Source organism: Pelodiscus sinensis, unplaced genomic scaffold, assembly GCF_049634645.1.
Source record: "Pelodiscus sinensis isolate JC-2024 unplaced genomic scaffold, ASM4963464v1 ctg37, whole genome shotgun sequence".
Lineage (NCBI taxonomy): Eukaryota > Metazoa > Chordata > Testudines > Trionychidae > Pelodiscus > Pelodiscus sinensis.
Window position 1 is genome coordinate 2,572,478 of NW_027465869.1, and position 22,119 is coordinate 2,594,596.

Below are 22,119 nucleotides of genomic sequence, written 5' to 3' on the forward strand. Positions count from 1 at the left end.
TGTTGAATTTTTAGCGATGTGATTTTATAATCCTCATCCACACACTAATAAACAAACACATTTTAAACTAAGGTCCTGTCGACTCTCACAGTAAATTCAGCAAACATTTAGCAGAGGTTGGCAAATGCCTGTTAAATGGCTTCATTACCATGTCGTTGATGTTCTGTCAGTAGCTCGAGCAGACTTTGTCACTTGTAAATTAACTAGATCTTCTAGAACTTCTGCTGCTGGAGGAAGCAGAGCCACAGACCATGGATAGGAAGAGGCAGGTGGGTGGAGTGGACATGAAAACCCAGTGCTGCTCCAAATTTTCAGGTCCCCTATGCGATTGCATAATCGGCAAATGAGTACGGGTGGCTCTGGCTCTTTGGAGATAGTTGTCATCCACTAATCCCCATTCCCACAAGGTTCCTTCCCCGTCTTACGTTCCCCGGGGCAGTACTCACCCTTGATTTTGTGTAAGAGCAGGTTTTTGCAATGTCCCCATGGTGCATAAAACCCAGCAGTCACTGGCGTGGGCACAGTGTACAGGGCCTTCGCTAAAGCGAGGCAGTAGATATCCTCCTTGGTCTGGAACCCTGCAACGGGGATGAGGTAAAACACGAAGATTAGCCTCACCGAGCGCATCCGCAGTGGATGCTCAACAGTGTCTCCGCTAATATTTTTCGGTTCAAGGTACTAGGTACAAGGGGAGGGAGCAAACAAATGTCCGAAACCAGACAAGTTTATTTTAGGCTATAAATATTGGGGTGCCTGGCCTTACCCCCTTTGCATGGCCGAAGGGACAACAGAGACTTACTGACTGAATTGCTCCTCGTCCTGGGGCACTCATGAGTTGGTGCACGCGTAACCGCAAATCCAGGGCACTAGATCTGTGACTACACGGCTATAAACCTGGCCAAGTGCCTCTGTCACCAGACGGTGCCTGTGGTCGGTCTTTCTGCATAACAGCGAGATCTGCAGCAGGAGCAGGCTGCGTTACCTGCACTGACCACTGATAACACCAGAGCTCCAAGAACAGAAGCACTGAGCCACGCTGCTGAGGCAACCACATCACAGCTCTTAACACTAGGAGCCCGTAAGTACTCCTGTAGACCCTGCTTTCGCTGGCATTAAGCCAAACAGCGTCCACAGAGCCCCCTGGCACTCCTGCGCCCTGCTGTGCAATGCAGAGGGAGAGATGGAGAAGAGAAAGGCCCACGTGTTCCTTTGCCCTGGCCCAGGCTAGCCTATGCCACTTCCCATGGTTCTGTGGGCCAGACTTGCAGGGCGGGGAAAAGAGATGTAGAGGTCATGGTGGGTAATCAGCAGAACATGAGCTCCCATTGTGGCGTTGGGGCTTAAAAAGCTATTGTAATTCTGGGATGTATAAACAGGAAACGCTTGAGCAGGAGTAAAGAGGCTGTCTCGCTTCTGTGATGGATGGGAGGCCCACTGTTCTTTTCTGAACATCCCAGTATTCAGTGACTAAAGGGTTAAACCTAGCTAGCTAGAAAGTGTTGGCAGGGAGTTCAGATCTGCATTAAAAGGGAATCTGTCTGCTGTTTTTCTTTGTGAGTTTAATCCTGGAGCTGCGGAAGGGGATGGGGGGGGGGGATGAATTGAACTGGGCAGGGACATCATGCCTAAAAAAAAGAATACCTGGGCCTAGAATTGGACTGGACCTTGGAAGTGTGGATCCTTGAGTAGATAGAGAATGTTTATTTAGATGCGATCAGGTTATTTTTTTGTTTTGTTGTTTGGTTAAACTCCTCTGTGCTAAATCCATATCCCCTCCTCTCCCCACTATAACTTTAAACTGAATCCCAGGGATGCAATTGTCTGTGTTTTAATCTGTTCTTTTCTCAGTTGCGCTATAACTCCTAGCAGCCAAGTCAGCTTTACAAATGAATACCTTTTTGTTTTCTTAATATAATCACCTATTTTAAGGCTATGATCTGATTTTGTATCCTGGAAAGTAATAGGAGGTCTGTGTATACCTGCCTAAGACTAAGAGGACAGCTATCAGAAATTACAGTTTGTTTTCATTTTTCTTTTTTTCTTTCCAAGTGCTAAATAAAGGGGAATAATCACATCTCTGGATCTGCTGGCAGTGCTCCTCCTAATGCCCCCTAATATGCCATTAGCCTTCTTGGCTACAAGGGCACACTGTTGACTCATATCCAGCTTCTCATCCACTGTAACCCCCAGGTCCTTTTCTGCAGAACTACTACTTAGCTGGTTGGTCCCAGGCCTGTAACAATGCTTGGGATTCTTCTGTCCCAAGTGCAGGACTCCGCACTTGTCCTTGTTGAACCTCATCAGATTTCTTTTGGCTCTTGTGTAAAAGAGTTTGGGGTACCCTTCTGGAATACGTTCCCAAGTGACTTCTTCCTGCGTTCAAGAAGAAAAAGTTTTTTTCCACTTGGGTAGAGGCAGCAACCCTCCTAAGCTCAGGGAATCTGTGACCTTGGGGAGTTTTGAAGCAGAAGCCCATAGAGACACGGTATTTTAAGGTCTCTTTTGGGCCCACACCTTCTGCACTCCAAGTGCCAGAGTGGGGAACCGACTTAGCCTCTTTATTCGGCACTTGAACTTCTGCTGCTGGAGTTCTGTGCCCAGCTCTGGTGACCAGAATTCCAGATGGATGTTGATAAATTGGAGAGGGGTCATGTCAAGGCTGTTTCCCACTCTGGCACTCCAAGTGCAGAAGGTGGGGGCCCACAAGAGACTTTAAAATACCCTGCCACTGGAGGCTTGTGTTGGTGTTGCTGCCATCATCCAAATGCACAAACCCCTTTGAGAACCAGACAGGCGCATTTCAGAATTCCCTCCCGTGGGGTACCTTCCTTGTCCTTGACACTCCCTCCAGAGAGAGCTTGAAAACCTGTAATTTCTCCTAGAAGTATGGCTTGCTGTCTTAGGCACGTGCATACAGAACCTTCCGCCCTCTAGGATGCAGGAATCAGATCATGGTTTTAAAAATGTGACGTCTATTAACAAAACAAATACACTTGGTGAAACATTACTTAGAATCATAGAACCATAGAGCTGGAAGAGACCTCAGGAGTCATCAAGTCCAGCCCCTGCCCAAGGCAGGACCTATCCCAACTAAATCAACCCATCCAGGGCTTTGTCAAGCCAAGACTTAAAAACCTCTAGGGATGCAGATTCCACCACCTCCCTAGGGAACCCATCTCAGTGTTTCCCTACCCTCCTAGTGAAATAGTTTTTCCTAATATCCAACCTAGACCTTCCCCATTGTAACTTGAGACCATTTCTCCTTGTTCTGCCATCCGTCACTACTGTGAACAGCCTCTCTCCATCCTCTTTGGAACCTCCCTTCAGGAAGTTGAAGGCTGCTATCAAATCCCCCCTCGCTCTTCTCTTCTGCAGACTAAACAAACCCAAATCCCTCAGTCTCTCCTCATAGGTCATGCGCTCCAGCCCCCTAATAATTTTGGTCGCCCTCCGCTGGACCCTCTCCAATGCGTCCACATCCTTTCTATAGTGGGGGCCCCAGAACTGGACACAAGACGCCAGATGTGGCCTCACCAGAGCCGAATGAAGGGGAATAATCACTTCTCTGGATCTGCTGGCAATGCTCCTCCTAATGCACCCTAATATGCCATTAGGTTTCTTGGCTACAAGGGCACACTGTTGACTCATATCCAGCTTCTCATCCACTGTAACCCCCAGGTCCTTTTCTGCTGAACTGCTACTTAGCCAGTCGGTCCCCAGCCTGTAACTATGCTCGGGATTCTTCCATCCCAAGTGCAGGACTCTGCACTTGTCCTTGTTGAACCTCATCAGATTTCTTTTGGCCCAATCCTCTAATCTGTCTAGGTCACTCTGGACCCTATCCCTGCCCTCCAGCATATCTACTGCCCTCCAGCGTATCTACTTGGTTGCTAGGTGTTACAAAGAAACTGAAAAAAGAAAGATTAAAACACAGAAAATCGCTTCCCTGGGATTCAGTTTGAAGAGTTCCAGGGTAAAGGGGGATAGTTGCATGTGCTTAGCAAAAAGAAGTCCAACAAACTAAAAAAAATAACCTAGTAGCGTCTGACTAAAAATTCCCTGTTCTACTCATATCTCTCTTGTTCCAAGATTTAGTCTTTCCCTAGCCAAGAAAGTCGCTGGATTCTGCTTGCCCAGGTTCCTGGCTTAATTCACATCTTCCAGGCATGATCACACAACAGGCACATCACTGCTTCCAATTCAAAACCCCAAATTCTGTTTCCATTTTCTTTCCTGGCCTCCTGTCAACTCGCTTCCTGCTTCTCTAGCATTCCTGGAGACTTTCTAGGACCTTTTGTCTATGGTTTCAACCTTTCCAGGCAAGACAGTTAGGGTTAAGTCCCAAGACTTTCAGGCAACCGTCTGCTTTTGACACGACCTGCCTGTTTCTCTTCAGCTAACTCTTGCTTACTTTGGTTCAGGCCTCAGGCCTTACACCAGGCCCATGCTTCAGGCCCATCCTTTCTAGTACAGGATGTAGCCTGGTAACAAAGCCCTGACTGTGGTATCAGGAAACCTGCGTTCTATTCCTGCCTCTCCCACAGGTTGGAGAGGTTATTCCCTGTCTGTAAAATAAGACTAATGATACTAACCTTCCCTTTTTAGACCTACACACAGCAACTAGGGATTTTTATTAACTACTCAAATATCGGTGAGCCTGGCTCGCTAGATGAACCATCCGGTTCCTCTTGGAATCATGTTAAATGCTTGATCCCCATGACCAAAGTCTCAGATACTGGGAGAAGTGACACGGGGGAATAAAAGCTGCTGTCTGAGGTAAACTACCTGGCAGGAATCCCCTGGAATGGGAGCCATCGCTACCAGGAGCCCAGGAATAACAAGACTCCAAAAGTCCAGCTGCCAGGCAGTTTGACCATCTCCTTCAGGCCAGTGGCCCAGAATTCCACGACATCTTTGGGCCTGGGTTTAAAAAGAGGCAGCACCGTGTGCTCAGCCCCTTTTTATCCATCCCCTTTCCCTCCATTGGCACGCAACCCTCAAATGGCCAAAGGTTTCCCTTTCCCTCCCTCCTTGGTTAAACAAGCTGCTTAAACAGCTCGAGGTGATGGAGTGATAAGCACCCACTGACAGAGTCGCTCGGGTTGCAGGGCCAGCGTAAGTCCGCTTTTAAAACTGCCGGCCATAGCTGCAGCTACGGGAGGGGACTCTAGCAAGGGCCTGGAACAAGGAACAGGGCTCCACTCCTGCATGGGATTCGGGCTTCCCCCAGGCAGATGCTCTGTTGCTGCTTTCCTGTCTCTCCCTTCTCCAGGTGGAAGGGGACGGTTAGCCAGTGTTCCCTGCAAGCTGAGCTCTTGGGCGGCCAGCCAGGAGATATTCAAATGCTGCCCAGTTTGCTAGCCGGTAGCATGTGTTTCTAGTGGTGGTGCATGTGGTGTACTGGGTGTAGACATAGATCTTGTTGTTATAGTAACTGCGTTAGATCACTGAGGGTCAGCCCAGCTGGTTTGGGTTTTTTCTAGCTAGCTCCGTGCTATGCAATAAAATGGACACTTGCAACTACTCAAGCTCTCTGTATTTCCACTGATTTCTTCCCATGCTGTGAAACTCCACGTGACGTAACAGTGCACATCCGTGCATGCCTTGGTGCACATAACAAAATGTATTCCGCACAGGAGTGGGGGAAAAAGTAGAGGCATTATTGCCGCTAGCTCCTTACTGAAACTCAGTGAAAGGCAGGGGAAATGAGAGATCAAGATCCTGAGACTGACAGTCCCCAGGAACAACGGGGAGAGGCTAAAGTCCCAGTTCAGCCTGACTGGCAGAGCAGGGAGCCAGGAGGGAGCCAGGGTCGGCAGAGTGGGACTGAGCTAAGGAGAGAGCAGGGGCCCGCACTGAGCTGGGGAGCAGGGCTGGCCTCGGGGAGGGAGAAGGGGAGGCCGGGGTTAGGATCGGGGGCAGTGCGACTGGCCTCAGGGAGGAAGGGGGGGTCAGGGGCAGCATGACTGGCCTCGGGGAGGGAGAAGGGGAGGCCGGGGTCAGGATCGGGGGCAGTGCGACTGGCCTCAGGGAGGAAGGGGGGGTCAGGGGCAGCATGACTGGCCTCGGGGAGGGAGAAGGGGGGGCCAGGGTCAGGATCTGGCCCTTCCCCCCCAGAGCTGCTTCCCATCCCCTCTTCCTTCCAGCCAGTTCCTGCCCCCCCCCCCAGCCAGTCCCTCTTCCTCCCTCCCCCCTGCCCAGGATCAAGTGTGTCCGTTTTTTGGGGGGAGGGTCTACCTCGCAACCCTACGAGTCAGACCCGGCGCAGGCACCAAGTGATGGGGACTGCCGGAACTTTGGGAACCTGAGTCTGCGGGGTGGGGGTTTGTGGCCCAAAAGGGGGCTGAGAAACCTAAGACAGACAGAGTAGGGGGAGCACCAGAAGGGTGACACAGTCAGGGCGACCCTAGAACTCTGTTACAGACCAGCTGGCGGCTGCTGGAAGAGGAGGGAAAAATAGGGGGTAAGGGTCAGAGAGGAAAGGGCGTGTGCTGAGGGGAGGGGGGCAGGTCAGGAGATGAAAGGGGAAGGCACCAAGGGTCAGGGTGTAGGTGAGAGACAAATGCCAGGGGGCCAAGTGGAGACAATGAGGAAAAGGGCAGGAGGGGAGGTGTCAGTGAGCGGGGGGGCAGGATGATGCTAGGAGAGGAGAGGGGAAGGGCTTTGGGGGCTAGAGGGGAGAAGAGGAGGTGCTGGGAGAAGGCTTGAAAGAAGGGGTGGGCATGAGGAAGGCGGAGATGGAGCAAGGCACGTGTAAAGGCACAGGGGCATGAGGGGAACGGGGGCAGAGGGTGGTGAGGGAGTGGGCAAAGTGGGTAGGGGCAGTGAGGGAAGGGGGAGGCACCAAGAGGGTGCAAGGGTAAGGGAAGGTGCAGGTGCCAGGGAGTCCGGGGGATGAAGCAGAAGGGCAGACACCTGCAGGGGAGGGACCAGCAGCAGAGGAGAGAGGCAGGACAGGTGTGTAGAGGGGGGTGTTAGGAAAGGGGAGGAGGAGGGGTAGCTCACATGGTCAGAGTGGGGCTACTGGAGGAGTGGGCACAGGGGGAGAGAAAGGCTGCTGGAGGGGGCAGGTCTCGGGAAGGCCGAGGGCAGTGAGAAGGGCAGGAGTCAGGACAGCAGAGGTGGGTGAGGGATTGGGGGGCAGCAGGCACCAGGGGAGCTGATGGAGGAAGGGAAGGAGACAGGGCAGCAGAGGGGACAGGTAAGTGGTTCATAAGATATTTATGAATAACTTGGGTGCCACCATGGCACATCCAAACAAGCCACAAACTCAGTACTGGTGCACAACACAAAATGTATTGTGCTCATGGGAGGAAACTCTTAGAGGGAACACTTCCCCCAGCCTCCCCACCCCCCGAGTTAATGTCTCACACGTTGGGTTAATGCAATTGCAGGATCGTTGCACGGGGTGGGGGGGGGGTTGGTGAGGGCCAAACTAATCCCTATTGGTAAGAGGATGGTGGGAAAAGTCCTTGGGGGGGGGGGGAGGTCACATGACACCTTTTATTTCTGGTCATGTGTCCATATTGCCCTGAAAGTGTTACCTCCAGAGGCGTGGCTAATGGGAGTCAGGGGGTGTGGCTAATGGGGGTCAAAGAGTACATTTAAAAACATTCTTTGGGTGCACACCCTAATGAAATGTGCTGCGCACGCCTATGGGCAGAGAGCAGATCCAGTCCTGGGAGCAGGGCTGCAGCCACAGAGTTATACATGCCGCCCAGAGAGCAGATCCGCATGCTGGGAGCAGGCCTGCAGCTGTAACCCACCCACCTGATGTGGGTCACTATCCTATGGAGTGGCACTGAGACCACGTCCAGCAAGCAATTATTACAAGGGAGCTCTTCAGCCTATGCTGAGAGGCAACTGACTTATAACTCAAGCTGTAACAGCTCCTGCCCTAAGCTCCAAAAGTCCCAGGTTCTAATCCACCTGGTGGCAGTTGCACAGCCATGGAAGCAGAGGGGCCAGGGAACCCTCTGTACAGGACTCCCCCTCTCCCCCACACACATACCCTTGCTTCCTGGAATCAGCCACCTAGGTGAATAAAGCTGGAAACCCCCATGCCTATAGCTGTGCACCTTTGCTAAATAGCTACAGCTATTCTAAAGGGCCCAGATCTCACAACTAAAAAGGAGACATCCCAATGAGCTGCTAAGCTGTGCTGCCTGCCTCGAACGAGGAGTGAGTGCTGTAACTCTGGAGCCTAATGATGGTGGTGTCCTCCAGCCATTTTCAGATTAGTACAGCTGCCTCCCTGTGAACCAGGTGCCAGCTGGCCATAGGGTCCCATAGACCTGGCTTGTGCAGCCTAACCTGATAACCAAGCAGTCCATCCATTACTAGCCAGCCGATTACCTTGGGCATGGGAGACCATCGCACTTGTAATGCCTGGGGCCTTCACGCACTGACAGGGTTTGACTCGATCGGCCAGCTAGGGAGAAAGAAATAAACAGAAGGCAGAGGAGTCACCAAGAGATCAGAAGACCAGCACGATGCCTTACAGGCCGTTCAGCTGTGAAGAGTCACCAAGACAGGGCAGGTGATGCTAACCTGAGTTAGTCCATTAGCTGCGGCTAGGCTGGGCCACGAGAGGAGAGACAGGCAGTAAATCTGCAGCTGTCAGACCATAAGGAGGACACGGAGGTTTCGAAACCAGCTCAGAGAACAGGGCTGGGTAAGATGCAACCTACCAAACACTGTGATCTGGCCGCTTTCTGTTTAGATCCTGCTGCCCATGCCGCCGAATTCTAAGTGGGGACTCAGGCAGCAGGATCCAATTTTAAATGATTCACGGCTCAGGGTTACGGCAGGGGCAGGAGCCACGAGCCCTTTAAAAAGCTGTAGCCACGCTGGACAGCTGCCAGTAGTGGCAAAGCTGTGAGCTCTTTTCTATGCTTTTAATTGAAAGCCTCAGCCACGGAGAACTCTGAGGGTGGGCTAGTCCACAACACCGCCCCTTCTGCCTCAGGCTCTGCCCCTTCTGTGGGTGGAGCCGGCCTATGACCCCATACCAAAATCCATTAAGTGGCCCCCTTCTGAAAATTATCGCCCAGCCCTGTCACAGAATCATAGAAAAGTCTGAGTGGAAGGGACCATGATAGGTCCAGTGTTTCGCAAACTTTTTTTATAATGTACCCCCTTTAAAAAAAAATTTGTAAGTACCCCCAGTACCTACAGTTTTCAGACACACACAATTTTTTTCTACCGTTGCAACACATTTGTTTAAACAACTGCATCGTAGCCGGGCGGGCGATGGCATTTTTGGGTGTAAAAGGTACAAAAAGAATAAAGCGCTGTCAAACTGAAAACTAAAATTCAGTTTTCTCCAAATTTCAGTTGTGTTGACGTGTCCCCCAGACATCTCTTGAGTACCTTTAAGGGGACTCGTACCACTGGTCGAGAAGCACTGATCTAGTCCACCCCTGCACCGAGACAGGACCAAGCATGTTTGTCTCACCTCTTGGCTCCTAGGACACGGCTTGAACTAACGCACTTGGAAAGACATTATCGTATATACGCCCAAAGTGCTTCGTCTCAGTGTATTACCATAAAATCTAACTGTCCAAACTCTGACCTTTCATTTCCCTGTCACTTGGCCAGCCACAGCCTCACACGCCTTCGGCATTGATCTGAAAGCCTTCGTCACGCTTTTACACAGCTGTGCTGACACGCTTGTGAGCCAGGCACACTTGTGCGACACGTCCCAAAGCACTTGCTCCAGGGCATTACATCGCACTTGCCTGCCTTTGATGGACAGGGAAAGGGAGACCTGAAAGGCCTCTCCAAGGTCACCAGTGCGAGAGTGAGCGCAGAATTGAGGAGCAAGGGTCTAACACACAACTCTGTGCCTTAGTCACTAGGTGGCATTAGATTAGAACCCGGGAGTTCTTACACCCAACCCCCTGCCCCCTCCACTAGGCCATGCTGCTGGCCTCCCGCCTCTCCCCCAGGGCTTGGAGACAGACGGGAGGCTGGAGCCAGCCTGCGCAGAAGGGGCTGTAACGCTTACAGCTCGTTCATGACACTGCCCCTGCGCAGCCCCTCTCAGATCCACACTCGGAACCCACAAGAAACACCCCAAGAGCGGAGATGAAACCGCCACTCACCTGCAGCCCAGCTTCCAGGAAGGGCAAAGCAAAAGCGGAGCTCGCGGATTCCAGCCCAGCCTGGCACCTGCTTCCTGAACTTTGGCCCCTTTCCTCCAAGATAGCAGGAGGCTGCTCTGGGCCTTTTGTGCCCACGACGGGGCAGAAAAGCAAACTCAGCTGTTGGTTCCATCTTGCGGGCAGAGCCCCGGCAGACAGTGGCAGGCGGGGGTATCGACTGACCCTCCAACCCAGGATATTCCCCCCACACCTGGATTCGCTTCCTAGTCATCCCCATCTCCCTGCACGATCCTTGTTTCTCATCCCGCCGGTCCGAGAAATTGTCAGAGCAGGTTGATCCCGACCTTGCCAAGGGCTTAGGTTACATCACAAGGCTTTGCCGCCACAGCTGGCTTGGCTTGGGTGTGTGGCAAAAGCCCCCCCCCGCCCCCCCCCGCTGGCACAGCTATTCTTGCAAAGCCGCCAGGGCAAATGGCAACTCTGCCGAAAAGCATCTGCTGGCTTTAAGCTCCCTGCGAGCTGTTCTCATCGCTCAGCCATCACCACTACTGCCCTGCCTCTGTCCTGCTCCTCATCCCCGCCCCCACTCCTATCCCCTGCTCTCCTCCATCTCCTCCCCCTTCCCTTCTCCTGCCCCTCCCCATTTCCACCTGCCCTGCCCATCCCCGTCCTCTCCCTCCCCCCGTCTGTCCCCCTCTTATGTGAGGGCTTTGCTGGAAACGCCCCCCCCCCCAAGCCAGGGAGATCTCCCCTCCGGGAACAATTCAGCCCCCCCCATCTCGCTCCCTCCACTCCACAGTATTTCCTCCATTCCCCACAGTTGAAAATTGAGCTCCCCCGTCCCCTCAGGTGACAGTCAGGCTCCCCCATATGCAGCTGCCTAGGTAGGCACCTCCGCAGCCAGAGCCTGCCCCTGGCGCCCACGTCCCCTCCCCGACTGCCTGTCCCAGGCGACCACCTGAACCTGCGTCCCCCATTCCCTCAGATCACAGCTCCCTCCCTGACCCTGCACCCCCCGACACCCCTCCCCCAGGCCAGACTCCTCTCTGGCACCCGCACCCCCTCCCCCAAACCCTCTGCTCCCCCTTCACCCAGGTCACAGCTCCCTCCCTGACCCTGCACCCCCCCCGACACCCCTCCCCCAGGCCAGACTCCTCTCTGGCACCCGCACCCCCTCCCCCAAACCTTCTGCTCCCCCTTCACCCAGGTCACAGCTCCCTCCCTGACCCTGCACCCCTCTAGAGCCCCTCCCCCAGGCCAGAGTCCTCTCCTGCGCCCATACCCCCTCCTGGACCCTGCACCCCTATCCACCGCCCCAGATCATACCCCCCCCCTGCACCCAGGCTCCACCCCTAAGCTCCCTTCTGCACCCAACCGCCCCGTCCCAGACCCCAAAGCCCTCGGTAGAAATGTGGCCCTTGATCAGTTGCCAAAATGGCCCCCCCATTACAAATTATTGACCAAGCCTGATCCAAATGTTTTTTGAAACATTGTTTAATGAGAATGTAAATACAATTCAATACAATTGGGAGGGTTGGGGGGAGGGGGACGCAGCTGCTGGCTCCTCAGCTCTTGCTGCTCTCACTGGGTGTCTTCCTGCTGCAAGGGAAGCAGAATCCGTCACATTCATCCCTGGGGACTCAGGGGAACTGGCCCCCCAGCATTTCCACCCTCCTCCCCCCTGCTCTCTGGTCACCCCCCGTCAGGCCCGCAGGGTGAGCTCCTGACCCCCCCCCCCCAGAGCTCCTGACACCTCGGCCCCCTCCCGCCTCCTAGGACAGTTTCTGTGTTCAGAGCCTCCCCCACCCCCAGGGACGCTCACAGGGGCAGGAGGGATTCTGCCAGCAGGGACGTGGGGTGGGGGCAGCCTGAGGAAAGGGGCGGGGGACTCCCTGAGGGGATGGGAAGGAGACCCTGGCCCTGCCCCACTCTCCTGATCTGCTCCGGCTGCTCACCATGTATTCCAGGAGCTGATGGGCCTGCCCATGCAGGGCGTGGGCCAGGACCAGCCCGGCCTGGCTGGGGCGCCGCAGGGGGGAGCGGGCAGCGAGCAGAGCCTTGTCCAAAAAGCAATTCTCCTGCTCTGCTGTGAAGAGCTGCCCAAAGACCTGGAATCAAGAGCACAGGAGGTTTCAGCTGACGGCCCAGAGCCCGGCCCCAACTCCTGGGGCTAAAACAGCTTCCTCCTCCCCCAAACTCCCTTCCAGACCCTGCACCCAGACGCTCTCCTCACCCGGCACCCCAACCCCTGCCCCAGGTCACAGCTTCCTCCTGCCCCCAAGACCCTCCTACCCCCACGAGGGCCCCAGCCAGCCCCACCCCCGAGCCCTGCCCTGCCCTGGCAGCGCGTCCTTACCTCTCCCACCCGCACGCTGTTGCTGTGAGCCAGGACCCATCTTTCTTTGTAGTAGTGTCTGCACCACAGGTCCTCTGCCTGGTGGATGTTGAGGCCTGCAAGAGACACAACAGGGTCATTCTGCTGGCAGGTCTGAGCCCTTCCCCTCCCACGGGTCCCTGCAGGCATCCCTGGGCAAATGGAGGGGCACAGGGGGCAGAAGGGGAACACAGAGGGACGCATCCCCCCTTGGGCCAGTCTGGGGGAAAAGGGCTGGGTCCCCTCCCCCCGCCGCCGGCACCCTCAGGGTGTCCCTGGGGCCCAGGTCCCGGCTGGGTTCCTTACCCCTGTGGTGCAGGAGGAGTTGATACAGGCTGTGCACCCCCTCCCGGGCCAGCCGGCTGACGTCTTCGGATGGGTCCGAAATAAAAAGGCCCAGCTGGGCCACGTGGTGACCCATCCTCGGCCAGTCGGCGGAGTTCTGAGGGGAGAGAAGAGGGGGGGTCCCTCAGCATCCTGGGGCTGCACGTCCCATGCAAACGGCCGCCGAGGCGGGTCTGAGCTCGGGGGACGGACAGAGACACCTCCCGGGGCGGGGTGGGGCCGGCCTTGCGAGGAGACAACCCTGAGCAATGGCCCCGACTGAAGGGTCACTCCGGGGGTGGAACAAGGGGATCCACTGACGGCCACTCCCCAGTCCCCAGGCCCAGTCCCTCAAGAGCCCCCCTGAAGGGCCCAGGGTCGCCCCTCCCCGGGGAAAGGAGAACGCGGCCCATTCCCGGCCCATTCCCGGCCCTGCCTCTGCCTCCCGGGGACGCTCCCAGCCCCGCGCCCTGCAGCCCCAGACCCCCCGGCTCCGAGGTCACTTACGTCAAACCCCGGGAGGGTGGTGGCGACTCCCAGCAGGGCCGTGGTGCTGCCAAGGGCCCTGGCTCGCTCCTGGGGCAGGCGGGACTCCAGCCACGGGCTCAGGTGCTAGGGGGGAAAGAGGCAGGTCAGGACCCGTAGGGAGGTGCCGGTTCTGGGCAGAGCCTGGGGCTCCTCTCGGACTGTGCCCCCCCCAGCCACTGACACTGCTCCTCTCTCGGCCCCCCCCCCCCGAGGAAGCAGGGACAATGGCCCCGTCCCCCCCACGGGGCTCACCTCCATTATGAGCTGCAGCCGGGCGGTGTCTGGGGACTCGGCGAGGAGGCTCGCCAGTAGGGCCTGGAGGTCGTAGGGAAGGGCCCGGATGAACTGCTGCAAGACAAGGGGGAGCCCTGGGTCAGAGGGGGGTTGGGGGATCCAGGCCACCCGCTGGCTCCGGGGTGCAGCCTTGAGCAGGGTCTGAGCCGCCTCGCAGAGCAGGGAGGAGCCCAGGCTGGGCATGGAAGGGACGGGCCCCCCGGGAGAGCAACGGGAACCCTGGAGGGAAGGATCCAAACCTGCAGCTTCTTCCCTCCCTCTGCCCCCCCCCCCCCCCTCTCTGGAGCTCCAGCCCAGCCCGGGAGCAGGGCCCAGAGGGACGTACCTGCGTGTGGATGGGCTCCTGCTGCCAGTCCCCAGACACTGTCTGTCCCACGGCCGCCGTCAGCAGGGGGCTCAGGAGCTGGGCCCGCAGGGGAGGCTGCAAGGTGCTGGCAGGAGAGAGGGGCAGAGACTGTTAATTCAGCAGCAGGAGACAGAGACTTTCCCACTCCCTGGCCAGGGGATCTGCTCTGGGGGGAGTCGGCGGGGGGGGGGGGGGGTCGGTACCTGAGGCTGCAGGCGGCGTTGAGGCAGTCGGCCAAGACCAGCGGGGGGGGCGAGTCCTCCATGATCTCCTGTGAGACCCAAGGAGACAAAGGGGCGTGTGAGGCTGGGCCCCCAAGAGACGCTCACGCGGCCAGCGCCCCCACCCAGCAGGATCCAACCCCACTGCCTCCCGCTGCCCTGTAGCCCCCCTGCCCGACACAGGGCCCCTCCCAGCACCCCCCTCCCAAACCGGGACCAGCTCAGTCCTTGTCCCCAGGCCGTCTCCTGCCCCTCCCTGCCCTGGTTACCAGCCTCTGAACCTCCTCATCCCTGCTCCCCAGGCGCATCCCCAGCAGCCCGCTCGGCTCCCTTCCAGCCCCCCATGGCCCGGGGAGACCCCTCCCTGTCCCGAATCCCCCTTCCTGTCTGGCACCCCACACCTGCCCCATTTCTGTGTCCCTCCCTCCTCCAGCATCCCCACCCACCCTCCCCATGTCCACCTCCAGCCCTCCTGGCTCCACCCATCCCGTTTCCAGCACCCCCACCCGCCGCCATGGCCCAGGCAGACCCCTGTCCACCCCACGTATCCCCTTCCCTCCTCCCGGCTGCCGCGACTCGCTTACAACGATCCTGGCCATCATGGTGTCCTTGCAGCAGCGCGGCGCCAGGGTGTCCTCGCCCCTTTGGAGGGCGGCGAGGCAGGCGAGGAGGATGGCCAAGAGGAACCGCTGCAGGGCGGCTGGGCTCTGCACCCCAGAGAGAGTCTGTGAGCCTGGGGCCTGCCTGCCCCCCACGGACAGCTGCAGGGCTCAGGTCTCCCAGGAGTGGAGGTGGGAGCTGCTGGTTGTCCAAGCACCCACACTCCCCCCCCAACTGCTGCCTCAGGCTTGTGGGGGCCCAGCTGGTGCATGACAAGAGCCCCCAGCTTGGGGGGTCCAGGTCATGCAGGAGAAGGGGCCCCAGGGGGATCCCCAGGGACAAGCCCCTCCCGGAGGGGGGGGGGGACGTGCTGGGAAGGGGCCGGACAATCTCGGGTCCCCCCCGTGTGGAGAAGGTTCCTACCGTGTCCCGGGTGTGGAGCTGCTCTTCGATGTCGTAGATGGCCCCTTCCTCCACCCGGGAGTCCATCCGCTCCTGGCAGAGCTCCGCCGAGGCGCAGGGGGGCTCTGTGCGGGAGGGAAGGGACCAGGGTGACTCCAGCGGCCAGCAGGGGTCACGCGCCCCCATGTCAGGGACCCAGGGCAGGTTGGGCCCCACACGCCCCTCGCAGGGACCCATCCCCCTTCCACCCTCACATCTGCCAACGCCCTCAGCAGAGCCCCCACCAGGAACAAGAGAGCCAAGCAGCCCCCGCCCCCATCCATTGCTCAGGGTGCGGGGCAGACACTGGGGCTGCCCCCCCCCCCCGGGTACTGGGTGAGCCCCTGGGCCCAGCGTGTTCACGGCCCCTCACCTGGGTCTGAGCGGCTGCAGGAGGTGGCCCGGCTGCAGCTGGAGGCCCAAGCGCTGCTGCTGACGGACCTGGACCCACAGCTGCAGGGGCTGGTGCGGGGAGCGACGGGCTGGGGGCTCCCGGAGACTGGCAGGTCCCCGGGGGCCGGGCAGGGCGATGCCCCCTGGTGGTAATGGGGGCTGGGCTCCCGGGGCAGGTGTTTCTCTCCACAGAGGAGGCCCCGGAGCCACCCTACCCGGCTCCCCCGCTGGGCTGGGTCCCGCCTGCCCAGCTGCCTCTGGAGCCAGGTCCGGGGGGGCCTGGCCGGTGGGCGAGTCGCCCCGAGCTGGTGGGATCCAGCTTCCCCGCCCGCGGGGACGGAGAAGCTGCTCCCCACCGGCCCTGGGGCCATCTTCAGGGCTTTCTTGAACCACAGCCGAAAACGTTTGGCCATGCTGGAAATGAGGGGAGCAAAGGGGAGCTTGGGGCGCAGCCTGATGAACGAAATCCAGGGGTTCCAGCTCCCCAGAGCGACTGCCCCCAGCCCCCAAATGGCCCCTTGCTTATCGGTTCGGTCTTGCACAGGCACTGCAAGGACCTGAGGGTATGTCTACACTACCCCGCTAGTTCGAACTAGGAGGGTAATGTAGGCATACCGCACTTGCAAATGAAGCCCGGGATTTGAATTTCCCGGGCTTCATTTGCATAAGCGGGGAGCCGCCATTTTTAAAACCCCGCTCGTTCGAACCCCGTGCAGCGCGGCTACGCGGGGCACGAACTAGGTAGTTCGAACTAGGCTTCCTAGTTCAAACTACCGTTACTCCTCATTCCACGAGTCTCCTGCCCATCAACAGCCCCTTCTTGGCCAATCAGGGGAGAATCTAAGGTGTGGGGGGTGGAGCGTTCTCCCCAAAGACACCGGCATAGACTTGTTCCAGCCCCACCTCCCCAGTCCCCACAATGGGGGCTGCATCCCCCACCCCACGGCTCCTGCAAACCACCCCCCGTCCTTCAGCTAGTCTGTTGGGTCCCAAGCTGGGGGAGGCAGCAAGGGAAGGTCACAGAGGAGGCAAGAACAGAGCAGAAATGTGGGGGGATGGAGGAAAAGGGAAACCAACCAGGAGAAAGCCCCAGTGGCGCTAAGGACGCAGCCCAGGTGAGGAATCACCTTCTGGCCCTTGACCGAGGGCTGGGCCTGCCTGGAACCCAGCCGGCCCCGGGCGGGATCCAACCCCTGGGGGCTCTTACCTTCGTCACAAAGGTGTCGGGATGTGGAACTCACAGAACGCGAAGGAACCGTGAGGAGGAGACGCACCAGAGCTAAAGCAACCGGGGGTCTCCAAAGTCCCCTGGGCCCGCCCCCCGCTTTTATCAGCCTGAGATGTGGGTCCCTCTGTGAGGTCACCACCTCCCCACCTGCCCTTTGCCTTATATGCTGAGGGCTGCCCAAAGCCCCTGTGAGGTCACCGCCCCCCCCTCACCCTGCCAGGCAAATGTCCTGCCTCTGGCCACCCCCCTGGGAAGTTTGAGCCATTACTAGGGGTCCCTCCCCCTCCCTCATAGGCTGCTCCCTGCCCTACACTGCAGGCTTCTTGCACGAGAGCTGTTTCACGCCGGAGTTCTTGCGCAAAAGGTCTCGTGCAAGAGTGCCTCCACCCTGCCATAGGCTTTTGCACAAGAGCGTCCATGGCAGTGTGAACGCTCTCTTGTGCAAGAAAGCTCTGATGGTCATTTTAGCCATAAAAGTGTCTTGCTCAAGAAGCCCCTGGTGCCCGTCCACGCTGCCTTCTTGCACAACAGCTCTTGCACAAAGGGGGCTTAGTCATCGTCGGGAGAGGAATAACTCCTGTGCAAGGAGCCCTGTTCTCTGATGCTTTACTGCAAATTTACTTCTGCAAGAACACACGTAGAGTGTAGACGCGCCACAAGTTTTTTCGCAAGAACACGCAAAAACAAGCCATGTGGATGTTTTCTTTTTAGGCAAAAGCCCCTTTTTGCACAAGATCGGTCGGCCTTTTTGCAGGCATAGGGATCTTGTGGGAAAAGGGGGTTTTTTGCACAAAAAGTAAACATCCACATGGCTTGGTTTTGCGCACAAACCCCGAGCACAAAAACGGATCGGCAGAAAATATGCAAATGACATTGCGTGTCATAGAGTCCCTCGTTAGCATATTTGTTGCCAAAAAAACTCGTTGTGTAGACGTAGCCTAGGAGAGAAGCGATCTCAGACACAAAGCCCTTCAGTAAGAGGGCATAGCCCTGGGGCGTGGTAGGAGACGTACGGCAGACATGGGAGGTCACTCTCCTAGCTATTTGGCACGGAGGAGGCCTCAGCTGGAGCACTGTGTCCAGATCTCAGGGCCATGCTTTAGGAGAGAGAGTCCAGAGGGGAACTATGAAAAGGGATTAGGGACGTTAGATATTCACTGAGTAGTCAATTAACCTCATGATTTCTTATCGGTTACTTGACTTTTCGATAGTCCCCAGGGGCCAGCTGTCTCAGTCCTGGCTCGCGCTGGGTCCGGGACCTACCCCCTCTGTGGCTCTGCATTTACAGTGTGTTAGGAGCCAGGCAGGAGGCAGCCTCGCTCAGTTCCAGTTTGCACCAGGTCCAGAAGCTCAGACCCAGCCCCCAGGCAAGGGCTGCTGCCAGCTTGTGCTGCTGCCTCTGATACAGAGGCAGCAGTACGGAGTGCCAGGAGGGAACTGGTCTAAAAAGCACCTCCCCTTGCGACCTGGCTGCCTGTCATCCCACGCTGCTGCCTCCGTTTTTGGCGAGAGAGAGCCGCCTGTCTTGAGACACCGGTGGGGAGTCGGATTTTCAAAAGGCAGGTCTCTGTCCTTTGTGAGCCTTCCAAAGCGCTTCGGTGGGGGGAGGGGGCAGGAAGGCGGACGACACTCAGGAATTGTAGCACCCAAATCCACGGAGTGTTTCGCCAGCACCTCCTGCAACAGAGCCCAATCCCTGACAGGCTTTTAGGCAAGATAGATCATTTGAAAAAATGACAGACACAGGGTTTTCCGTCACCGCTCTCCCTTTCTTTTATTTCCCTGGGCTAACTGGCTTGTTCCTCTTTGGCTAAGGATGGAAGGGTATGTCTACACTACAATGTTAGTTCGAACTAACGGACGTTAGTTCGAACTAACATTCATAGCCGCTACACTAGCGCTCCGCTAGTTCGAATTTGAATCGAACTAGCGGAGCGCTTAGTTCGAACTAGGAAAACCTCATTTTACGAGGCTTAAGCCTAGTTCGAACTTACTAGTTCGAATTAAGGGCTGTGTAGCCCCTTAATTCGAATGAGTGGGAGGCTAGCCCTCCCCAAGTTTCCCTGGTGGCCACTCTGGCCAACACCAGGGAAACTCTATGCCCCCCTCCCGGCCCCGGACCCCTTAAAGGGGCACGGGCTGGCTACGGTGCCCGTGCCAGGTGCAAGCCTGCTAGCACCCAGCCAGCAGACCCTGCACCTGGCACGGCACAGAGCCACCCACCCGATGTCCCCCAGCCCAGGCCCTCTTCCCGGGACCAGGCTGGCGGCTCCCGGAAGCTTGCCCGGGACCGCAAGAGGCGGGTACATTCCTGGGCTAGTGCGGACATCGTGGACCTCGTCCACGATCTTCGCACTAGGCACAGGAAAGTGGCCATCTAGGGCAGGAGAGCTGCCAGCCTGGCCACCCAGGAGCAGGTTTGCATGAAAATCAAGGGGGTCCACTGAGACCCCCGACCCTGAGCCCTGAGCTTACAATGGCCGTCCTGGGTCAGACCAAAGGTCCATCTAGCCCAGTAGCCTGTCTGCCGACAGCGGCCAACCCTAGGGACCGTGGAGGGGATGGACCAAAGACAGTGACCAAGCCATTTGTCTCGTGCCATCCCTCTCCAGCCTTGCACAAACTTTGGGCAGGGACACCACTCCTACCCCCTGGCTAAGACTACTCCATGGACCCAACCTCCATGACTTGATCTCCCTTCCCTTTAAACTCTGTTCTAGTTGTAGCCTTCACAGCCTCCTGCAGCAAGGAGTTCCACTGGTTAACTATTTGCTTTGTGAAGAACAACTTTCTCTTACTAGTTTCAAGCCTGCTACCCAGTCCTTTCCTTTGGTGTCCTCTAGTCCTTCTTTATGGGAACTCATGAAGAACTTTTCTGAATGCACCCTCTCCACCCAACCCCTGCTTTTAGAGACCTCTAGCCTGTCCCCCCTCCGTCTCCTCTTTTCTAAGCTGAACAGTCCCAGTCTCTGTAGCCTCTCTTCATCTGGGACCTGTTCCCAACCCCTGATCATGTTAGTTGCCCTCCCCTCTCCCAGCCTTAATCTTCCCCTCTCCCACCTCCTTTTCCCAGTCTCCCCCAGTTTTGTTCAATAAAGACAGAGTCAATGTTGGAAGAAACGTTATCTTTATTTTGTACATCAATAAGAAGGGGGGCTAGGGAAGGGTAAGTGGAAGGAGGTGAGGGAGGAATGGGGTACAAGCCCCCGATGGGGAGGACTGGGCTGGCTCTGCAGGCTTCTGGGGGTGGAAGCTCTCCTGCAGCCCCCCGATTGCCCCCTCTCCCCAGATGGCAGCCTGCGGCAAGTGCAGCCGGGCTGATGGCTGAGTGGTGTCATGTGCCCAGTGTGGGTACTCCGGGCACTCCAAGCCAGGACTGGTTTTCAAGCGGGGCACCCCTTAGAACTGTCTGTCCGGGGTGGGGGTCGGGACCCTTTAAGCGCAGCCCTCGGCTAGCCTGAGACTGCATCTCCACGCTCTAAGTCCTCCTCTGATGCCCTGCTGGCACTGCTTCCGGCCATCCTTAAGCCCTGTTCAGAGTCCACTCAATGTGGACTTGCTAGTTCGAATTAGCAAAACTAGTTTTTAGTTCTAGACGCGTTAGTTCGAATTAGCTTAGTTCGAACTAGCGCTGTAGTGTAGACATACCCGAAGAGAGGAGCCAGCAGGGGTAGAATGAATTGTGTACCAGGTCCTGGAAACAAGAGCATCTCCTCCAGATCACCCATCCACACCTGAACTGTTTAAAAGCTTGGCTGCCAATAAAGACACCTTAGCTCAGCAAATGCCAAGCCAGGCACCTGTGTTTGGACACGAGGGGTGCACAGGGATGTGAGAACCAGGAAGGCTGATCTGTGAATTCACCCCCAACCGTCCCAGTACAAGACAGACGCCTGCGCCAACCAGCAGGGGTCACTGCTCCTCCGGTTTGGCTTGGACAAAGGTGCCCATCTGTTTGGTGTTCGCGTCTCGGAGCTGCGCCAGCTGCCTCTGGCCACGGCGGAGCAGATACTCGATGTGCATCACGTCGGCCCGGGGGATGCTGGCGTTCTTCCGGAACTCGGCCTGGATGCGAGGCAGGAATCCCGGCTTCTCCCGGCCGGTGCGCAGGAACTGCCTGTATAGGCTCAGGACGTGCTTCTGCAGCTTGCTCTGCCGGGCCATGGTGCGCCTGGGGAGCCCTCCCAGGCCACGGGGGGGCCAGCGCCACGAGGCAGGGGCTGGAAGTGAACAGAGGCGGAGATGTTAGAGCAGCATCTCATTCCCAGACGCGCCTGTGCGGGCATTTCCATGCACTTTTCACCCCCACCTGCTTGGGTTACCAGATGGTTTAAAAAAAATACCGAACAGCAGGGGCCGGGGGGGGGGGGGGGGGCGGGACTGGCTGGAAGAGAGGGGGTGGGGGGGAACCGGCCGCCGGGAAGCAGGGCTGGCTGGGAGGGGGCTGGAGGGAGCGGGGCTGGCCGGGGGGCAACCAGCCGTCGGGAAGCGGGTCTAGTTGGGTTGAGGACCAAGAGGTGGGGGAACCGGCCGGCAGCGCTGCAGAGATGAACCAGAGCCTGGGTCGGATTCATCTTTGGTGGGCCCTGGCTCCTAGACCATAGACACACTCCCCCCCCCCCCACCCCCCCGGAGGCCCTAGGGAAAATGGCACCCCGGCCCTGTGGACATGGTGCCCTCTCTGTTTCCCTTGCCCCGTAGGCACTAAGCTCCACTCCTGCCGCCCAACTCCTACAAGGCCCGACGGATTTCTCTGTGGCCCCCGACCCAAAAAAGGATCCCCCCAGCCCTGTGTTAGGGGATACGAGGGAGTCTGGCTGGGACGTAAGTGCAAATAACTCTGCTCTTAGCAGCTCTGAACCGATGGGCTCTGCCCTGTGCCCCAACCAAGAACCCTAACATAAGAACGGCAGTACTGGGTAGCCTGTCTGCTGACAGTGGCCAGCACCAGGTGCCCCAAAGAGGGTTGACCAAAGACAATGATCAAGCGATTTGTCTCCTGCCATCCTTCTCCAGCCTTCCACAAACAGAGGCCAGGGACACTATTTCTATCTCCTGGCTAATGGCCTTTTATGGACCTAACCTCCGTGAAATTATCTAGCTTCTCTTTAAATCCTGTTATAGTTCTAGCCTTCACAGTCTCCTCTGGCAAGGAGTTCCACAGGTTGACTACACCCTGTGTGAAGAAGAACTTTCTTTTATTAGTTTTAAACCTGCTACCCATTAACTTCATTTGGTGTCCTCTAGTTCTTCTATTATGGGAA

General features: G+C 57.2%; 1 protein-coding gene across 1 annotated transcript; it reads right to left on the reverse strand.

Annotated features, from left to right (window-relative positions):
- Nucleotides 1–9,608: 9,608 nt before the first annotated feature.
- Nucleotides 9,609–14,238, reverse strand: LOC142824045 (maestro heat-like repeat-containing protein family member 7). Its single transcript, XM_075915789.1, has 5 exons — nucleotides 14,176–14,238; nucleotides 13,952–14,057; nucleotides 13,585–13,680; nucleotides 13,312–13,416; nucleotides 9,609–9,629 (listed from the first exon to the last, which is right to left on the reverse strand). Exons 1-5 carry the CDS (start codon nucleotides 14,235–14,237, stop codon nucleotides 9,609–9,611), a joined length of 390 nt encoding a protein of 129 aa, XP_075771904.1. The 5' UTR covers nucleotide 14,238.
- Between the last annotated feature and the right edge of the window lie 7,881 nt (nucleotides 14,239–22,119).

Excerpts from the sequence above, each read along its gene's own strand:
- LOC142824045 (XM_075915789.1), bottom strand. The coding sequence starts at position 14,237 with ATGGAGGACTCGCCCCCCCCGCTGGTCTTGGCCGACTGCCTCAACGCC. Across the intron at positions 13,681-13,951 it reads AGGAGCCCATCCACACGCAG|CAGTTCATCCGGGCCCTTCC; the intron begins GTACGTCCCTCT and ends CTTGTCTTGCAG. Across the intron at positions 13,417-13,584 it reads GGCTGCAGCTCATAATGGAG|CACCTGAGCCCGTGGCTGGA; the intron begins GTGAGCCCCGTG and ends TTTCCCCCCTAG.